Raw genomic sequence first — 21,513 nt, forward strand, 5'->3', positions numbered from 1 at the left:
TGGTACGAGGCTTTTTGAGATAAAATCCAATAATAAAATCGTGCGGGCTGGATCCCAAAGTGGATAATATCATACTATGTGATGGAGTGGATCGTTACATAAAACCTTTGATAGGTTATAACATCAGTGCATATCATTTTCTTGTAGGCTAGAACGTCTACATCTTTTGGTCCTAATTTTCTAGCATGTTTATTGGAGAATGAGCCATAAATCTTTTTTCTTAGATTAGTTATGTGATATAATTAATCATATGGTATAATATTATTTATCTGAGTTCAATATTATTTATATAAGTGCTTACTTTTAATTGAGATTATAATATTAAACTATGTAGTAGAATTACTTAATGTGCATAGTAATTTAATTTTATAATATAGTTGATTTAATGTTTGATATTATTAATTTTGTATGAGTTCATGACTGGTTTGTGTATTTAATACAACAGACAAAAATTGACTAGTCTAGCTATGTCAATTCTCTTGATAGTCAAGGGAAAAAGATCTATACTAGTGTTTAAAGACACGTATAGCTGTGAATGGGCTGAATAAGATAAGATTTTTCAACAACTTTAAAGTGTTTAATGGAAAATGTTATGGATACAGTAAGCAAGTACACTGAGATAAGATTTTTCAACAACTTTAAAGTGTTTAATGGAAAATGTTATGGATACAGTAAGTAAGTACACTGAGACAAGCTAAATCAAGCTAGTTAGCTATAATGTACAATTTAGCTGAAAGCTAAAATGTTACTAAGTTGCAAACTAGTTAGATTAGCTATAAGTTAAAATGATTAATGAGGTGCATAGAACCTAAGAGGAAGATGGAAAATCTGTTAGTTGGTTCTAGCTCTCAACTTGGTAGTGGAAAAAAAAAAAAAAAAAAAAAAGAACACGAGGGTGACGAGTAGCTATTTTAGCCATAAGCTATTTGAGCTATTCATCATAGTTGCTCATGTAGGAGAAAATAATATTACTTGTAAAGTAATAGTTTTTGAAGAATATTCTTCAAAACAAATTACTCTACTACCAAGATAGACCACTTAGATAAGTGTGTACTAAAGGTATGAGCTACTAGAATTGCTAGCTAAACAAACTTAACTTCAAGCTAGCGTTAATAACTGAAAAGTAGGTGCTCATCATAATTTAGTAATGAGATATGAGAAGAGTGTGTAATAATACTTGAGAAGTGAGTGCTCACTCTGTAGTGATTGTATCCAAAGCTTAAATAATAAGATAATTATTTGCTTAAATGATTGAGTTATATGATGTGTGACACATGAAAGGTTATAACATGTTAATATGACTGACTTAACATGAACCTAAATATGAATAACTCAATTTATAAATATAAAAGAAGTAAAATCAAATATATTAATTCGAGCCCATTGTAATTAATATCTTTAGCATTAATTCACGGTATTGTCGGTGAATTATTATAAGAATATGCTAAAGATAAAGTGAGTACATATGCACTAGAGACTATTATATATGTTTGTTGAGAAGCGAATATGGAACCTTGAAAAGGTAGATGAGGTGAAGTATTTAATATATGGTACTTTCAAAGTTGAAAAATCATAATAAATACATTAGAGATAAAATTTCAGGATTATCCCAAAGTTGTGGGGAGATATTATCCATAGATGAAATTTGTTACGAGTCACTCATCTTAACAGAAATACTTATAAATGTGGGGGGTTCCAAGTCCTAAGAGCTTTAGGATAGAACCAAAAATCATTTATATTATTATAACAATAGTACGTGCATATTATTTTCTACGAGGAAAATATTATGGAACAAATAGAAGAGTTCTTTTTTCAGTTGAAGTGCTGAGTTATTTGTTCCAGTTGAAAAGTCAAGTGTGCAAGCTTATAAGTCCTTGAATGGATTAAAGCTACTACCGAGACAATGACATAAATGTGATGCGTAAGTCATTGTATGCCTTAAAATATAAATGATATACTGATTGGTATATTTGATATAAAAGATTTAACATCTGATAATATAGTATATTCTCAATAGAGTGATATTGAGATAATACTAGTTATGATAACAAAAGCCTAGCTAACTTTTGTAGATGTAAATCTCAAATATATATACTAACCAAAGTATATCATTGGTTGAGATTGTAAGGCAACTTAATAACTGTGTTTAATTGCACATTTTCAATCCAGGATCGGATCACTAAAAAATAATAAATTGGGTAGTTGAGATGTAATACCCCGATAATTACACCCTAAATCCAATATTGCTTAGATCGAGATATCTAACTAAATTGGAGGTGTAACAGTGATGCAATCTGGATATGGGATATTAAAGACTTCAAATCCAATAGTGGATATGTCTTTTATATTAAAGGTGTAGTTCTATATTCTTAATATAACTCAAAGTTAGAAACTTTGAATAAATCAAATAGGGAAGTCAATAGACTTCACTTAGAGGAAAATTCAAGTAAGTCTACACCTGTGCCACTAAAGAAAATGATATTGCTAATAATAAGCAATTTTAGGGCACAAAGTATACAGTTGCTCTCACCTGGAGAAATCTCTGCAGAGTGTAATATTTCTAAACACAACCTTGTGGCCACATATAAAATTGAAGGTTGTACTAGAGAGCAATTGTACAGTTCATCGAGGGGAATGGGGTTTAAAGCCGAAAGCTAACGAGTCACCTTAATGGAAACCCAACCTAGCTGATTGGAGATCCCAAGATCTAGGTTCAAAGGGACAACAGAAATTCTGAGTGACTCACCAGAAGCACTGGGAAGATATAAATCTTCTACCCATTTCTATGATGAGACAGTGCTGCCTATAGCGATGATCAGGATAAGCTACGCTTTTAATGACTCTTATACCTTGAAAATTCAAGTGGGGTTTGGTAGGATACTCTTAATAAGAAGTCACCTATATGAGTGTGAAGTAAGGCCGCTTCTATGAGAACTATAAAGGCTAAGTTTTCTAGAGCACTCATTGAATACCAGGACTTGTTCAGGGCCAAAATGAACACAACAATGAGAACCAACTTTGTGAGGAAAGCTACTGTGTGTTTGTTATTGTCTTGGTTTACACAAACGGCTGAACAGTTCAAGACATCGCGTTCACTGGTTAGCCAGTAAATTCGATAGCAATACACTAGGGAAGGTTCAAAGCCAAAAGCCACCTATCCTGATGCAGTAACTTTTCGATTATACTCTCTCTAGTGTCTGCATGATCATCTTTTGCATTTTACGCAAATTTCCATTCATGTGGGGGATTGTTGGAAACGGGGGCATTAAAAACATAAACTTTGGATAAGATTTGAAATAGATTCCGTTAATAATTTTTTACGGATCTCTAGACAAGCGCGTTTCTCTCCGTAAGGAGATGAATGTGGTATATTTACTTTCTGAAATCCGTTTCCGGATGAATGAGAAATTAGCTCCAAAGTGTGGTGTTTTGATAAGCCTAAATGGGTATGCAAAATGTGGGAAGTGTTTGTCCCACATGGAAAAAATGTTGAAACAAATTGAAATTTAAATAAGCTGAGTTTAGGATTTGGGCTTGGGCTTGGGCCTAATTGTAAAGTCCAGATTATTCTTTTTTTGGAATTTTGGATTGGGCCTAATTTTGGGCTGGGCTTATTTAAATGGGTTTCACAAATGAGTAGGGTTTTTGGGTGGTTGGTTTTTTGAATTAAAAAAACTACTTTTTAGTTTTTCTAAAAGGTTACACCTTTTAAATTAAAAAAACCATATTTTAGTTTTTCTAAAGGGTTACACCTTTTTAATTAAAAAACCACTTTTTAGTTTTTTCAAAAGGTTACACCTTTTTCCAAACCATCATGACCCATGGTTGCACCCACTCGAAAAGGCACATTGTAACCTATTGGAATGGATGTGTCTATTGGTGAACAGACACCATGTGAACCATTGCAACCTATTGGAATGGATGTGTCTATTGGTGAACAGACACCATGTGAACCATTGCAACCTATTGGAATGGATGTGTCTAATGGTGAATAGACACCATGTGAACCATTGCAACCTATTGCAATGGTTGTGTCCAATGATGAAAAGACGCACCCCATCCGAAAAGGCATTTCTATTTCTATAAATACCCCCCTTTAGATCATTTGCAAGTCGTTCATTTTCATTTTCTTCTATCTCCCTCTCTAGACTTGAACCCAACCCAAGTGGGTTCAAAGTGGTCCGAACCACTTAGACCCTAATCCAATTTCATTGAGCCATATTAAGATTGGTCCGAACCATTTGATTCGAATTGCACCCTATTCAGCATTTATATAGCATAGATACATTTTTGAGTTAGAGAGAGTATTACACGGAGAAGGTTCGCCGTATCCACGAGTTTGTAGTGCTGCTACTGGTGGATGTAGACCGTTGTATCCTGGGAGATAGACGCCACTGAGTCCGTTAGCACCATAGCGGGGCGAATCTGTCTTAAGGACATAGTATTCAATACTAGCCTCGGTCCAGGTTCTTTATTGATTATTATGATTTTATTAATTTATTTTGCATATTTAATTAAATATAGAGTTGCATATTTAATTAATGATTTCTTAACATATTGTTAATTATCTAATGACATATTAGTATAAGATTTGTTATATCTTAAATATCACATGAAGCATATATTTTTCCAACACTTTCCAGATACAATAATTGATACCTGTTTACGTCCCTCTCAAACCAACCTACCGCTGACCACAGACCTTCTCAGGATAGCCATAGCATTTGAAAAATCTAAGGTCTGTATAGGCGGCTATTTTTGTTGTTTGAACTACTTCTGACGTTGGTTTCCTTCAAATACCTGACTTTCTAGAAGGTGTTATCATCAACTCTTTTACAGGTCAAATGTATACCTTTTCAAAAGTCTCGAGTCATGATCTGATAATGTTTTGTTTTACACATTCAAATAAGCAAATGTGATGGTAGTGTTTCTTGTAACTGAGATCATCCATGATGGTCCTTCCCCTCATTTTCCTCTGTTTCTTCCTGGAATCCTCCATTGCTATCGACACCATATCTCCGAACCAAACACTCTCAGACAACGGCCAAACTCTTGTTTCATCAGGCGAAAAGTTCGAGCTAGGCTTCTTCAGTCCATGGAACTCCAACAGCCGTTACATAGGAATATGGTTCTACAAAGTCCCACAACAAACACCTGTGTGGGTGGCCAACAAGGACACCCCAATCCCAGATTCCTCCGGTGTCCTCACCATCTCTGCAACCGGCAACATCATTATTTTCGACAACCAGACTCGTGTCATCATATGGACATCAAATTCTTCATCCCCGACAATGACTAATCCAGTCCTGCAGCTCCTTGACACTGGCAACCTCGTCGTGGTGGCAAACGGTGGCAACAACTATCTGTGGCAAAGCTTTGATCATCCATGTGATACGTTGATACCGGGAATGAAACTGGGATGGGACCTTAGAACCAATCAAGAGTGGTACTTGAGGTCATGGAATAGTCTGCAGGATCCATCTCCAGGTGTGTATACATATAGACTAGACTATAGTGGGCTTCCTCAGCTTATTCTTCGCCAAAATTCAGTAATAGTATATCGAAGCGGTCCATGGGATGGTACTCGGTTTGGTGGTGGTCCTCCACTAGGACAAAATCCAGTGTTCACACCCATCTTCGTGGTTAATTCGAGCTACGTTTACTATTCCTTCGAAAACAATGTAGACACTATGTTTTCGAGGTTTGTGGCGAACCAGTCAGGCACGCTTGAACACCTCTACTTTAGGCGGAGCGAATGGGTTGATGCAGTTAAGCTGATAGTTGACACCTGTGATGACTATGCACATTGTGGTCCTTATGGTATATGCAATATCAATGATTCACCTATTTGTCATTGCGCGGATGGGTTCACACCCAAATTCCCAAATGACTGGAATAGGCTTGATTATACTGGTGGGTGTGTTCCGAGGACACCATTGAATTGCAGCGTGCCGGTGGGGTTTAGGAAGTTTCCGGGGCTGAAGTTGCCGGATTCGTCCTCTTTTAATGAGAAAGCTTCAAGTCCTGAGGAATGCCAGGCGGCTTGTTCGAGTAATTGTTCATGTGTTGCTTATGCCATAACTGAGTTTAGTGGTTGTGTGGTATGGCTTGGTGGTTTGCTCGATATTAGACAGTATAGTGAGGGTGGACAAGAGCTCTATATTCGGATGGCTGCTTCTGATCTCGGTAAGTTTGTCCATCAATTATTCTCATGTTTGTCTCTCCAGTAACCATATGGTGACTTTTACTAGGTGAAATTTCACTATTATAGTAGCAAATTTATCATTTATAGTGATGAAATTCACCAACTGCACAAAAAAAAAAATTCCTTACTGAAAAGGATTTTGATTCCAATCTTTGACCCAGCTACCTGTGGATGAAATATTTACTCATTTAAATCCTACCAATTCTAATATTTTGTCATCTAACCCATGTTATCAAATGAGTGCAAAAGCTGTCTAAAAGCATATTATGAACATTTTACTAAAAAAAAAATTACTCTTCTTGCTTCTTAATCTCTTTTGATTTTATGGTTGGTGTTTAAAGGATCCCATAACAAAGACAAACGGACGGCGGTGATTGCATCGGTTTCAGTGATTTCAGGGGTTCTTCTCTTGTGTTTAATCACTTGGTATGTTATTCAGAAGAGAGCTCGGAGGAGAAGAGGTATGTGTATGAACTTTGAACACAAAGCCGGCCATTTGGAAATAATTTAGTTGTTTAGCGCCGTCCAAAGTGTTTGAAAAAATGTCTAGTCCACATAATTGATGCACATACGCTACCAATATCTCTACTATATATGCATTATTGGAGACCGCTAGCTGCATTTTTTAAAAAGTCAATTCCAAGATTTCAACCTTTTTGGGCCCCAAGATCATTATAATTTGTTGTTGAGTGACTTAGTCTTTGTTTTCTGTAGAGAAACAGTATACTTTCTAGGATATTATCTGTGGATTACTAACATCAAAACTCTACCAACCAAAGCAGGAAAAAAAAAATGTCATTGATTAAACTTCAGCTGCAAGATTAATTATTTTCCTAGCTAACATATTTTTCTGTGTGTCCATTGCATGAATGCATGTGCTATTCTGATTATCGGCATTTAGAGTGTGTATTAAATTCTTAAAATACATTGCAAAAACTTCAATTATTCTACATCAATAAATGCAGATTTCTATTTCTTTGGTAATATATTAAAAGATGTATTTTTTTTTTCCACCAATATTAGGACATGTTAATTGTTGCAGAATAAACGATAAGCCATATGAACTAAATAGGTCATTGATAACTTGTAGAATTCAGAGGATTCTTGCATCCATAGTTTTATTATTGGAATGTTTCTAATTCAATCATTTCTCAGTTTTAACAGCTCTGAGTCTGAGAGTAGATGAAGCAAGCCCACATAATAATCAAAGCATTGGGGATGAAGACCTAGAGTTACCATTATTTGATTTGGTCACTGTTTCAACTGCCACTAACAGCTTCTCGTTCACGCATAAGATTGGAGAAGGTGGTTTTGGTCCTGTTTACCGGGTAATTTTCTCTCACATTTACAAACTTAACAACCAAAATGGTCACTGTGTTTGAATTTAGTCACGGTTAAACAAAATGCAGGGTAAGCTCTTAACCGGACAAGAAATAGCAGTGAAGAGGCTCTCCAAGGATTCGAGGCAAGGCCTCAAAGAGTTCAAGAATGAGGTTATCTTGATCGCGAAACTGCAGCACCGGAATCTTGTTAGGCTCTTGGGATGTTGCATTCATGAAGAAGAGAGGATGTTAATCTACGAGTACATGCCCAACAGGAGTTTGGACTTGTTCATTTTCAGTTAACCTCTTATCCTCTATCAATGTTGTAAATCATTCACATTGTTCATCTTTAGTTTAGTTTCTGACTTGATTTATATTGGCGCAGGTCAAACAAGAGGTACATCACTTGATTGCCAAAAGCGCTATGAAATAATAGTGGGAATTGCTCGAGGACTTCTTTATCTTCACCGGGATTCAAGATTGAGAATAATTCATAGGGATTTGAAAGCAAGCAACATTCTGTTAGACAGCGAAATGAATCCTAAAATTTCGGACTTTGGTATGGCAAGAACATTTGGAGGTGATCAATCAGAAGAAAATACAAGTAGGATCATGGGAACTTAGTAAGTAAATTCCTTCTGTCACTCCCTTCTCATGTTATGAACAGTTCTTGTCATTTGATAATTTTTTTTGATAATTTCTTATAGCGGCTATATGTCTCCTGAGTACCAAATAGACGGGCTATTTTCAGTGAAATCCGATGTCTTTAGTTTTGGGGTTTTGGTTTTAGAAATAGTCAGTGGCAAGAAGAACAGAGGATTTTTTCATGCTGATCATGATCTTAACCTCTTGGGACATGTGAGTATAAAAATCTTTATTATTATTATTATTTTTTCTAAATTTGTAAACCACACTGCTTATTGATGCTAATAATGTTTTGAATTGCATTAGGCATGGAAATTATGGAATGAAGAAAATCCTATGAAACTAATGGATGCTTTCATGGAGGGTCCAATTATCAAATCAGAGGTGGTGAAATGTATCCATGTAGGTCTCCTGTGTGTGCAACAACGTCCCGAAGACAGGCCAACAATGTCAACTGTTGTGTTGACGTTGGATAGTGAGAATCCAATCCTACCCCAACCTAAACAACCTGGTTTCTACTCGGAAAGATTTCCCGTCGATACAGAATCTTCATCGACCGGGAAAAAGCCTTATTATCATACTTCAAATGAAGTAACAATGTCCATTTTACATGGTAGGTAGAAAAGGAGGTCCTCATCTTTGAAAATTTTGTTTTGGAAAGCTTGTAGCATTGTAATTTCAAAATTTTAAGTACTAAATGTATATATGTTAAAAAGGTTAATTTCATTATTTGTATAAATTGTCCCCACACTGCATTTCTATACTTCTGTCAAGCAATGGTTCATTTTAGTGACCCTTGTTAGGAATTATATTTTGTCCATGGCAATTGCAACATTGTTGGTTTCAAAATTGAATTGGAGTGCAATGCTTAAATTCTTTTAATGTTGTAAAGTTTTGATTAAATTGGGCTTAAATAAGTGGTGGCATGCTTCAATTGGGCATAAACTGAGAATCAAGAGTTTGGTTGGTCCTGTTGAAATATAAAGAGAGAGTATAGAATTTTGATATGTATGAAATGTATACAATAGGAGTTTATATAGGAAGGGTTATGTATGATAAATAAGTAAATCTTATATGTATATCGTAACTACGTATATAGTAATCCTATACAAGGTTAGAATCTTATATATGGTAATTTTATATAAGATAAACTTATATATGGTTAGAATATATTTTAAAATATGTTAATAATATATTCTAAAATATTTGCAAACAGTCTCGGATTGAATAAAACCATCCTAAGTGAGATCTTGAAAGGGTGAAGATGGAGACATGATTAACAACTGGCATGGCACTACGGTGGACGCCGCTATTGATGTGGTAGTGATGATGTGGCAAAATGACGCGGCGGTGCTAACGTGGCCTGGCACGTGGCACGATGTGGATATGACAATGTAGCAATGCTGACGTGGCAGAATGTGGCGGCGCGTGGGCAACGCGGTGAAGGAGCTAATGACCACTGATGACGCGTGGTGGCACGGTGACAGAGCTGATCCGACACGTTGAGGTGTGGGATTACTGTTGGTGCGGGTGAAGGCTCATGGAAGAGTGGGATTACCAATTGAGGCGCATGGTGGCGTGGTGACGGAGTTGATCAGACACGTTAAGCATCTCTAAACGAGGCATCTATTTAAAGAATGAGGCTTCCCTATACGAGGCATCCCTAGGTGAGGCTTCTCTAAACGAGACATCTCGTTAAGTTTCCTTGAAGAAGACTTAGACAACGAGGCTTTCCTAAACTGGGCATATGTAGATCTTTATGAAGATCTTGGAGAGCGGAAGCGTGAATTTATTGGTTAACCATCGCCGCCAAGGATGGGGTTAATGGTGCCATCCCTGGTGGTGACTACGATAATGTTTACTAAAAATCAAAAGGTTCTGATACTATGTTAAATACAATAGAGAGTTCTCTCTTTTATATTTAACAGGTCCATTGGGCTGACCTTCACTTTTAAATTATCCGAAAAGTTTGGCATACTTTGTTCAGTTTTATGTTTCTAGAAAGTTGAAGGTCATCAAATTGGAAAAAAAACTATGTTTAGGGAATTATTGTTTGATTTTCGAGTTTGGATAGAGAGAGATTAAGGAAGGATTATGTATGGTAATATGAAAAGCAATTAAGGAGAGTTTAGGAAGGAAGGATTATGGTAATATGGAAAGCAATTAAGGAGAGTTCGGTAATGAAGCATTATGGTAATCTGAAAAGCAATTAAGGAGAGTTTAGGAAGGTGAAGAAGGATTATGGAAATTTGGAAAACAATCAGTGTAGAAAGTTAACACGTTTCCGATATTATTTATTTATTTGTGTTAGGTAAATACTTCCACGCAATACGTGCCAATTACTAAACAGGTAATTCAATTCAATCACTCAAGGAACACCTTTTAGAGATAAAATATTTATATTTTTCAAAAACAAGAAAAAAATAAAGAAACGGCGTCGTTTGACCGAATTACATTTCTTCCCACCTTTCCCGAAGATGGTATATTCTGTGTATTCACCTTTCACTCCGTTAACGTCACCGACGAACCCTAACTCTAAGGAGGCGATTCAAAGGTGGTTTGGGGATTGAATTTGAAGCAACTTCAAGCTCAAGCAACTTCCATGGAGTGAACTGAGTCTTCATTACAAGGTCGGTATCCAGATTTTTCCTTAATTTTTGGAATTTCTGCTTAAATATGAATGTAGTGCGAGAATTAAGAATTACTCTCTTTAGTTTATTTAATTAGTTGTTGGATTGAATTATATATGCGCTAAATTGAACGAATTTTTTTTTTTTTTTTTTTTTTTCTTGATTGTGTTTCTTTCCTCTTCTCTTTTTGCATCTTCTTTGAATGATTGTATATGATTATCCATTCAATATAAATTAAATGAGAAAATATATATATACATTGACCAGTGTGTATGTAAAAATAGGTAACATTTGAATTAACACATTTACGTGGGACTAATAGCAAACCTTCTAATTCTCACTCCCTGAAAACTAGCTGTTCAACTGGCCAAAGTTAGGAATAATTAAGCACTTTTGGGCAGAACTCAACTCTGGCATGACCGCATTGAATTGAAACCTTTCGGCATGTCTACCGACATAACCAAAATTGTGCTAGCACATACCCACTTTTGGCCCTATGGAAAGTGAACTCTTCGACATTCTACTTTGGAAGGTGAAAGAATACCACTAAGTTACAGCCTTCTGTTATTTCAATTCTTTGTTGTGTCATTAGAATCTTGCAGGTGAAAGAAGCTACAAAAAAATTCCAAAAATAAACATCTTACCCGAGCCTACCATCCTATCACACTAAACTATATTTATATGTGAGCCTACTTAACTACCATATCATATTAAAGACAAAGATAATGCTTTACAAAAAGGTGGTGGAAGAAATAATTTGTATAACTTTGGATTCCTCCTAACAAACACATACATAAGGTTACTTCTACTGACCCTCTGGTATAGAAATGTTCAACTTATTTTTGGTACTAGTTCTTTCCTCTTGCTGAGAGACTCTGTCGTTCTTTCCTCTTGCTAAGACTCTGTCTCACACAGGCTTCTATCCGGGTAGAAACCAGGTTGCTTAGGCTGGGGCAACACTGTGCCCTCACTATTAAACATTAAGAGCACAGAGCACATCATTGGCCTGTCTTCGGGGCATTGCTGCACACACAAGAGGCCAATCTGTATGCACCTTAATACTTCAGACATTGGAAATGAATCCTCCATCTGTGGATATATTAGCTCAAAGGCCTTCCCTTCAATCAGTAATTTCCATGCCTGACACGTCATATATCAAATAAAAATTAACCTTACAGAAAAAGTGCAAATTGGAAGAAAACCAATTTTAACAATTAACTTACATGTCCAAGAAGGTTGTGGTCATGGTCTGGATGTTAGAACTGTCCGTTCCTTTTGCCACTCACTATTTCCAAAACTAGCACTCCGAAGCTAAAGACATCTGATTTCATGGAAAAGAGGCCATCGATGACATACTCTAGGGACATGTAACTACTGTGCCATAATAAGAAAAATAAAGATATTAATGAATCTTATCTTATGCTGGTACCTTAAACAAATCGTTAGGCACTTACTAAGTTCCAATCACCCTTTTTGTTTTTGCTAGTAATTGATCTCCTCCAAAAGCTCTAGCAATCCCAAAATCTGAGATTTTTGGATTCATGTTATTGTCTAGTAGCACATTACTGGCTTTTAGATCCCTATGAATAATCCTCAATCTGGAATCCTGATGAAGATAAAGAAGCCCTCGAGCAATCCCCACTATAATATCAAAAGTAACTTGGTAAAATTGGCGCACTCAATTTGAGAGCTTGACTATCATTATATACAAGAGGAAAATTACAAATATGGAAAGAGAATATAATCAAATCAGAATAAAGATAATAAAATCAAATCAGAATAAAAATAAAATCCCTAAATATTAGCCTATATTGAAGACCCAATAAATCTACCACAATCATTGAGTCAACTTATGGATATTATTTCCAGCACTCCCCCTCAAGCTGGAGCAAATATGTTGAGCAAGCCCAGCTTGACTATAGAAGACTGGAGAAGAGAAGGCCCAACAGACTTTGTGAACACATCTGCAGTCTGTTCTGAAGAGGGAACAAAAATAGGATTAATGATACCTGATCGAACCTTCTCTTGAATAAAGTGAATGTCTACCTCAATATGTTTCGACCTTTTATGTAAAACAGAATCGGAAGCAAGCATAATGGCTGATTTATTGTCACAAAACAGCCTTGAAGAACCTTTCTCTACAAGACCCAACTCTCCCAAAATTGATTGAAGCCAAAAGAGCTCATAAGTACCTTGAGCCATAGCTCGGTATTCAGCTTCAGCAGAGGATCTAGAGACAACAGCTTGCTTCTTACTCTTCCATGATATGAGATGATTACCATAGAAAGTACAGAAGTCAGAGGTAGAACGTCTATCTGTTTTACATCCAGCATAGTCTGCATCAGTAAAGCATGAGAGTCCAGATTGATTTCCTGAGGCATAGAATAGACCAAGACCAGGGCATGACTTACCTCAAAATATGGTAGACTGCATCCATATGAGTTGAGCGAGGGGCATGCATGAATTGACTAACCACACTAACAGCAAATGTCAAATCGGGCCTTGTGTTAGTCAAGTAGATAAGACGACCTACTAAACGTTGATACACGGATGGATCTGAAAGTAATTCCCCTGACTCAACAAAGAGTTTGAGATTGGGGTCTATAGGAATGGAAGCGGGTCGACACCCAAGCATGCCAATATCTTGAAGAAGATCCAAAACATATTTCCTTTAAGATAAAGAAATTCCACGACGGGATCTAGCAACCTCAATTCCAAGAAAATATCGAAGAGGACCTAAGTCCTTCACATCAAAGGACTTTTGAAGATGAAGTTTTGCCTGAGCAATCCCTGAAGCATCATCACCTGTGATAATGATATCATCCACATATACCAATAACATAATGCAACGACCATCAGAGCGATGTCGAATAAAGCAAGTATGGTCTGAGTGGCAGCGCACAAAGCCCATGGATAGAACAACATCGCTGAAACGACTAAACCAAGCTCTAGGAGATTGCTTCAAACCATAAAGAGACTTCCGCAGCCTACAAACTTTCCCAGCATACTCCCCCTTAGCCCGAAATCCAGCGGGTGGATCCATATATATAGTCTCAAGTAAGTCTCCATTAAGAAATGCATTCTTGACATTTAACTGATGCAGAGGCCAAGAATGGGCAGCAGACAAGGAGATAAGCAGTCGCATAGACATCAACTTTGCCACAGGAGCAAAGGTAGCACTAAAGTCTTTGCTTGGAATCTGAGTAAAGCCTTTCGCCACCAACCGAGCCTTATACCAATCAATAGAACCATCGGCTAAGTACTTCACATTAAAGACCCATTTGCTGCTAACCATTTTCTCCCCAGCAGGTAAAGTAACAAGTTCCTATGTATTATTATGTTGTAAAGCATCAATTTCTGTTGTCATGGCAGACACCCAATTGGGATCCCGGAGGGCCTTTGACACGGATCGAGGAATAGAAACGGTCCCAATCTTGCCCAGGAAGGATTTATATGCACCTGAAAGACCATCATAGGAGACATACTGGGAAATAGGGTAGTTAGTGCTACTAGAAAAACCATACCAATTAGGAGGGTGAAGATCACGGGTAGGATAACGGGAGGTATGCTCATGAATGGTAGGAGCCATAGGAGAAGGAGAGTTACCTGGACCTGGTTCTGAAGATGATTCTGGCAGGGGAAGTTGAGTGCGATGGCGACGAGAGTAGACCTGCAAAGGTGGAGGGGAACCCTGCATGGATGGAGAAGGAGATTCTAGGATAGTGTGATTTTCAAAGAGAGGAACAGGACAGGCAATAGGAGAAATCTCCTTCTCCAAATCAAAAGAGAGAGAATCCTGTACCACAGAATTGGTACTATAAAAAGAAACAGTTTCATGAAATGTCACATCAAGAGAATGATACATATGTTTGGTCACAGGATCATAACAACGATCGCCCTTTGACATAGCAGAATACCCCAAGAAAATACACTTAATAGATTTATCATCAAGTTTATGACGAGAAGGACTGCGGTTATGAACAAAACAAGTACAGCCAAAAACACGAGGCAGAAGGTGAAACAATGTATAATCAGGCTGGAGAATCTAAAGTGGGGCCTTACCACCCAAAACTCGACTGGGAGTATGATTAATCAGAAAAGCAGCTGTAAGAACAGCCATGTGCCAATAGAATTTAGGCACATGCATACCACTCAGAAGACATCGGACCATAGACATAAGATGACGGTTTTTGCGTTCAGCCACGCCATTTTGCTCAGGAGTGTAGGGGCAAGTGAGTTGATGTAAAATCCCCTTTTTATTAAGTTCAGTCCGGAACTCATTCGAAACATATTCTCGTCCATTATCAGAACGAATATTACGAACAACAGTGTTATACTGGGTTTTGATCATTTGAAGAAACTGGGTAAATAAAAAAAACACATTAGATTTCTTTTTCAATAAATAAACCCAAGTACAACGAGAATAATCATCAATAAATGTCACATAATATCAATGTCTAGAGAAAGCAGTAACTGGGGAAGGGCCCCAGACATCAGAATGAATAAGATCAAACATACTAGGAGCACGACTTATATGAGAAATATAGCTAGTTCTAGTATGTTTAGAAAGCTCACAAGCTTTACATTGAAACTTATGGTCCTTACATGCTTTATTTAACGAAGGAAACAATAGACATAGATACTGAAAGTTTACATGCCCCAAACGTGCATGCCACAGACTAAAGGTGCGAAAAGAAATATCATAAACACTAGAAGTAGGTAGGACAGAAGCTTGAAGACTCGTTCCTGGTGGTTCCCCAAAGTAGTAAAGCCCATTACGCTCATAACCCCTGCCAAAAATCCTCTTCGAACAAAGGTCCTGTAACAAACAGTGATCTGGTAAGAATATAACTACACATAGGAGATTTTTTGCAAGCCGGCTAACAGATAAAAGGTTAAAGGCAAGTTTAGGTACATGAAGGACATATGAAAGAGTAATATCAGGAGATAAACAAACATCACCCTTACTGTGAATGTAAGATGTAGAGCCATCCGCAAGATACACAGATTGGGTAACAGGTATGATATTAGAAAAAAAAACTGATAACTCACCAGTCATGTGATCATTGGCCCTAGAATCCAGAACCCAAGTGGGCTGCTTGGCCTTAACATGAAATGCAATTGGAGTACCTGTAGCAATAGTGGTAGTGGGAGCAGCTGAAGGAGCTCCAACTCTAGAAGCAAGGGAGCCAAGTTGGTCCTGTATCTGCCCAATCTGAGACTAAAGCTGGCTCAGTCCAGGAAATACAGTAGATCTACCAGTAGTAACAGGAGTTTCTGCAACAGCCGCAGTACGAGAAGAACCAGTTCCAGATAAACGGTTCCTAGAAAATTTTTGCTTCAGTTCAGGATAAAGTTTGAAGCAACGAGCCTTAACATGTCCAACCCCTCCATAATGGTGACAAATAATCTGACCTCCAGAAGCTCGTGATCCAAAGTTGGCTGCAAAAGCTATACTATCCCCAACAGGCTCAGACACTGGTGGAGGAACAAGTGAGGGCTGAATTAAACGGTGCCTGCGTGCTTCACCATCAACAGTAGCAAAGGCTTCCAACAGGGATGGCATTGGTGATGCATTCAAGATCTGAGACTTTAGTGGTTCAAATTCTGGACGTAATCCCATAAAAAACTGATAGGTATGCTGACGATCAAGACGTTTGACAAGAAGAGAGGCTGCCTCAGAAGGAAATTCACTAAGAGGCTCATATTGAGCTAGTTCCTCCCAGCGAGATCTCAAATACCCAAAATAATCAGCTACAGACAAATTCAGGCCTTCCTGCGAGGCCTTAGCAATATCTTGGTATAATTTAAAAATACGAGCATCATTCCTAGAATGAGCATACATTTTATTCAAAGCAGTCCACATGTCATTAACAGAGTCATAAAACATGAATATATTATAAATGCGTTCCTCCACAGAATTAAACATCCATCCTAAAATGGTGCAATTGTCCATATCCCATTGAGCATATTTAGGATCTTTAATATTTGGCATCTTTTCAGTACCCAAAATCCACCCTGATTTGCCTTTTCCACCAACATAGAGGCGGAGGGAACCAACCCAAGTTGCAAAATTACGGCCATTCAACAGCACACTAGTAACTTGTTGAGCCGGTGCGTGTTGCACCGAAAAGAGAGTTTCTTTATTATTACTTGATTCAGCCATAATATTAAATAGAATAATTCAACAGATTACCAATAATTTCAAATAAAGGAGGAATAAACCTGATTTTGATCAAACCAAAAAGCCGGAGATACGGCGGTCTGATCCGAAAATGCTGCCGAATATCCCGGCAGCCCCAAAAAATTACAAACACGTCTTCTGACCCTTAATGTATGAAAAAGACTAAGGGAATACCCCTACAGGGGTCGAACCTAGAGGAGATTGGCTCTCCCTAGGACTGTCGCAACAGCGGCCTGAAAAAGAGAGAGGGTTTGTGAAGAAAAGGAAAAAAAGAAATAAGGAAGGGGCTGTGAGAGAGAGAGAGAGAAGGAGGGGGGGGGGGGGGGGGGGGTTGGGCGTAGTTGAGGCTCTGATACCAAAAAGTAACTTGGTAAAATTGGCGTACTCAATTTGAGAGCCTGACTATCATTATATACAAGAGGAAAATTACAAATATGGAAAGAGAATAAAATCAAATCAGAATAAAAATAAAATCCCTAAATATTACAAACACGTCTTCTGACCCTTAATGTATGAAAAAGACTAAGGGAATACCCCTACAGGAGGAATAAACCTGATTTTGATCAAACCAAAAAGCCGGAGATACGGCGGTCTGATCCGAAAATGCTGCCGAATATCCCGGCAGCCCCAAAAAATTACAAACACGTCTTCTGACCCTTAATGTATGAAAAAGACTAAGGGAATACCCCTACAGGGGTCGAACCTAGAGGAGATTGGCTCTCCGTAGGACTGTCGCAACAGCGGCCTGAAAAAGAGAGAGGGTTTGTGAAGAAAAGGAAAAAAAGAAATAAGGAAGGGGCTGTGAGAGAGAGAGAGAGAAGGAGGGGGGGGGGGGGGGGGGGGTGTGGTTGAGGCTCTGATACCAAAAAGTACGTACTCAATTTGAGAGCCTGACTATCATTATATACAAGAGGAAAATTACAAATATGGAAAGAGAATAAAATCAAATCAGAATAAAAATAAAATCCCTAAATATTAGCCTATATTTTGAAGACCCAATAAATCTGCCACAATCATTGAGTCAACTTATGGATATGATTTCCAACAATATCAAAGCGCCTCTTCCATGCAAGAGAATTACTTGCGTCATTTTGGCCAACTTAAAATAATAATAACAATAACAAGAAAAGTGTTTTTAACATAGAAAACAACTTTATTTAATAGTGATATTTGTCAAAATAATTTTTTTTAGGCATTATTATAAAATTAAATTTTAAGCAAGGTTGAGACTTCAGAGCCAAAACAAAAATAAAGGAGTTCAAGCTTCCATTGGGCATATACTCATAAATTAACATTTTCTCTTCTCCTTGAATGCAGCATCCCAAAAGCCTTTCAAGATTTCGATGTTGTAGCTTTGCAATCAATATAACCTCATTTTTAAATTCATGGAGTCCTTGTTTTGAATTCTCTGAAAGCCTCTTGACTGCTATCTCTTGTCCAGTTGCTAGCCGACCCTGTAACATTTAACATTTTGAAGTTAACACTATACTTTTTCAGCTATTTGCCAAAGATTGGAGTTTTGCTTCATAGGTGGGCAAACACAAACACGCAAGAACACCCTCTCTAATCTCTCTCTACACACACACACACACACACACACACACATGTTAATCATAATTACATACTTCAACTGAGATTACCTTGTAGACGGGTCCAAATCCACCCTCTCCAATCTTATTTGAATCAGAAAAATTGTCTGTTGCTTCTGCAATGGTGATCATAGTGAAAATGGATAATTCCATGTTTTCTTCATCTCTGACTTGGGAGTCGGATAGCACTAACATTATTTTGGATCGTAAGAACTAACATTATTCAGGAATATAGAACTAACATTATTTTGGATCATAAGAACATTCCAAATTTCCAATTAAAAACTCAACGTTTTGGACCGTTTGGTGAAGTTTTTATCTGAAGAATATGTACAATTTTAACCACTAAAATAAAATTACTTTGCTGTAGTCCATACACTTATAATCTGAATGTAATGGTCCTGGAGGTTTGCAAAAAACTCATTTTCAATTTTCTGCTCTTCTACAAAAAGAAACAATTCAGAACTCGTTTTAAAGACTTTTCAATTGAAGGAACCATTAGTCAGCAAAAGGACAAATTATAAGCAAGAAATACACTGGAACTTGCTTGCAGCATTGGACTTTATTTCTGAATGAAATCTAAAGTGCTTCATTAAACATTTCTTCTATTTAGATAATAAAAAATGTTAAATTCAATATAAAGAAGTCAATAGTTATTGAGACAACGTTTAGGGACTTGACGCAGTTAGGTCTTATAACTTTTTCAATTATCATAAAAGGATTTTTAATTTTACATAGGAAATTTAAATAAAAGACTAATTTATGTGATCCATCGGATTAGATTCTCATTTAAAGCATGTATTGTAGTTTCGATGCATTGAAACCTGAAATGGTTTTCTTGGACATATCTAGAAATACATAAAAGGAAAAGATATGGAAATGGGTCGTAAAAAAGAAAATAACACCATTATGATAAGAAGATGTAAAATAAATTGAACTGAAGTATAATTAAATACATCAAAAGCTGGATTTTTGCAAAAAAGGTTGTAACTTTACCTTGTCTCTGTACTTTCCTCTTCCGTATTATTCAAGCACCAACAAGCAGCATTACTAAAGCTACTGATGTAAAAATCACCACCAACACCAGTGGCTTGATCTTCTTGGAATTGTATTCAACTCTAAGAACCAATTCGGTTAGACAAAGAATCCAAAAAATATTAACGGGTTAGTCAACTTGATTTTAGTATAATCCTAGGTGAAAAAACAAGAGAAATATACCTAGGTCCGAAGCTGTGGCCCGAATGTTAAGTTTATGGTTACTAAATTCTGTGAAACCTTTGATATCAAACAGTTCCCCATACCACAGCAAGCAACCACTTCCCCCTCCAGTAACATCTGAATTAGCATAAGCTGTGCAAGAACAATTCTTCAAGCACTCCATTTCACAATCCTTAAGGCTCATACTAGTGTTGATTGAAAACTGCAAGAAATCGGGCATTTTTATACCCTTTATCTCTATAAATCCTTCTCCTTTGGAACAATTCAATGGGTCTTTCCAAATACACCCACCAGACCATCTCAGCTTCTCCCAATCTTGTGCTACTCTGGGTACATATCCAGTCAAACAGCTGCAAATACTAGGATCACTGGTTGTGCAAATACTATTAGAACCACACTGGCTATAATTATCACATGGGTCTTCAGGCAAGACATGCATGAGAATCCACTCGAGGCTACTATTGTTCCCTACATAACTTTGGAGTAAGCCCGAAAAACTTAAGACTAACCTTGTATTAGTAGATTCATTCTTGATATCATACTCATAATATGTTTCCTCTGAATTTGTGATGAACTTGGGGTTGATGGGAAGGTTGGGTAGAAAAAGGACACCATTGCTCACCATTCCACAACCCGCTTCGGAACATCTTGATAGAGCCCTTATGGCTGACTAATTGTGGGAACCCACAAGATTCGATGCCATAAGAAAAATCTCCAGGAGCAGGGACATCCGCACTCTTCCACGGTGTCAAATACCAACCCAAACCATTTTTGAGATCCCTTCCTAGCTTCATTCCTGCTAGCAGGGTATCGGAAGGATGATCAAAGCTTTGCCAAATATAACCATCTCTGCTTTCATGTCTCAAAACAAGATTTCCAGAGTCTAAAAGCTTTGCAACAGTTGATGTCGATGATGAATCCTTGATATTAGTAGACCAGACTACTCTCCGTCTGGTCTTGCAGAATCAAATTTCCATCATCACCAATCTTCAGAATTCCTGATGAGTCATTGAACTGGTTATTGCGGTTTGCAACCCAGACTACAGTTTGGGTTGGGATGCTGTCAAACCATATTTCCAAGTATTGGTTTCTGGAATTGGTGGGAGTGAAGAAACCAAGCCGGAACTTTCTTCCAGCAGATACTAAGGTCATGTTTCCATTGATTGACTGGTTTTGACTTAGCTTATCATCTGCTACAGAGATAACTGTATGGTAGAAATATGTGAAAGCAAAAATGTAACAGAATATAGCGAAGAAGGCAGTGCCCATTGACTCAAACAGTTGGGCTGATATGCCAATTAGATCGTCATTTGCAGACTAATTTAAAGACCTGGGGCACTGCTCTCAGTCTCCCAAGATTTCTGGTTAACAGAATCAAAAGTCCATTCTAAATCATTGTCAACTTGGAAAACAATTGGTAATTTATTTTTTACCCTGTCCAAACGAAAAACGATAGGTAATTTATTTTTTACCCTGTCCAAACAAAAAATGATTGGTAATTCAAAGGTAATAAAAAGAGAATCAAATCTGTACGACTCTTTTTCTTAGGTCTTCCTCTCCATCTTCTTGATCTTTCCTTGCAGGCAGACTGGATCAAATTCCTCTCTTCTTTCTCGCGGGTGTGGGGATCATGTGCACACCACTTTGTCCCTTATTTCAAAAAGGTGAAAGTGAATTCCAACTGGAACCCTTCCATATTCTCCGTTCTCTTTTCTGTTAT

At 37.3% G+C, this 21,513-nt stretch overlaps 2 protein-coding genes across 2 annotated transcripts; one reads left to right on the forward strand and one right to left on the reverse strand.

Annotated features, from left to right (window-relative positions):
* Nucleotides 1–4,852: 4,852 nt before the first annotated feature.
* LOC132306978 (G-type lectin S-receptor-like serine/threonine-protein kinase At4g27290) lies at nucleotides 4,853–8,911 on the forward strand. Its single transcript, XM_059804610.1, has 7 exons — nucleotides 4,853–6,186; nucleotides 6,547–6,666; nucleotides 7,361–7,533; nucleotides 7,615–7,825; nucleotides 7,913–8,150; nucleotides 8,235–8,385; nucleotides 8,479–8,911. Exons 1-7 carry the CDS (start codon nucleotides 4,950–4,952, stop codon nucleotides 8,791–8,793), a joined length of 2,445 nt encoding a protein of 814 aa, XP_059660593.1. The 5' UTR covers nucleotides 4,853–4,949; the 3' UTR covers nucleotides 8,794–8,911.
* Nucleotides 8,912–11,696: 2,785 nt separating this feature from the next.
* On the reverse strand, nucleotides 11,697–12,345 carry LOC132277789 (receptor-like serine/threonine-protein kinase SD1-8). Its single transcript, XM_059779639.1, has 3 exons — nucleotides 12,257–12,345; nucleotides 12,089–12,173; nucleotides 11,697–11,942 (listed from the first exon to the last, which is right to left on the reverse strand). The coding sequence occupies exons 1-3, from the start codon at nucleotides 12,343–12,345 to the stop codon at nucleotides 11,697–11,699; spliced, it is 420 nt and encodes a 139-aa protein (XP_059635622.1).
* Nucleotides 12,346–21,513: the final 9,168 nt, after the last annotated feature.

Source organism: Cornus florida, unplaced genomic scaffold (genome assembly GCF_030987335.1).
Source record: "Cornus florida cultivar Cherokee Brave unplaced genomic scaffold, ASM3098733v1 CherokeeBrave_3.0.0_Hap2_Chr01, whole genome shotgun sequence".
NCBI classification, from domain to species: Eukaryota; Viridiplantae; Streptophyta; class Magnoliopsida; order Cornales; family Cornaceae; genus Cornus; species Cornus florida.

Coding starts and splice junctions, on each gene's coding strand:
- LOC132277789 (XM_059779639.1), bottom strand. CDS start 12,345: ATGAATCCAAAAATCTCAGATTTTGGGATTGCTAGAGCTTTTGGAGGA. Junction 12,174..12,256: donor AAAAGGGTGATTGGAACTTA/GTAAGTGCCTAA, acceptor ATGGCACAGTAG/TTACATGTCCCTAGAGTATG. Junction 11,943..12,088: donor GAGTGCTAGTTTTGGAAATA/GTGAGTGGCAAA, acceptor ATGACGTGTCAG/GCATGGAAATTACTGATTGA.
- LOC132306978 (XM_059804610.1), top strand. CDS start 4,950: ATGATGGTCCTTCCCCTCATTTTCCTCTGTTTCTTCCTGGAATCCTCC. Junction 7,826..7,912: donor TTTGGACTTGTTCATTTTCA/GTTAACCTCTTA, acceptor ATATTGGCGCAG/GTCAAACAAGAGGTACATCA. Junction 8,386..8,478: donor ATCTTAACCTCTTGGGACAT/GTGAGTATAAAA, acceptor GAATTGCATTAG/GCATGGAAATTATGGAATGA.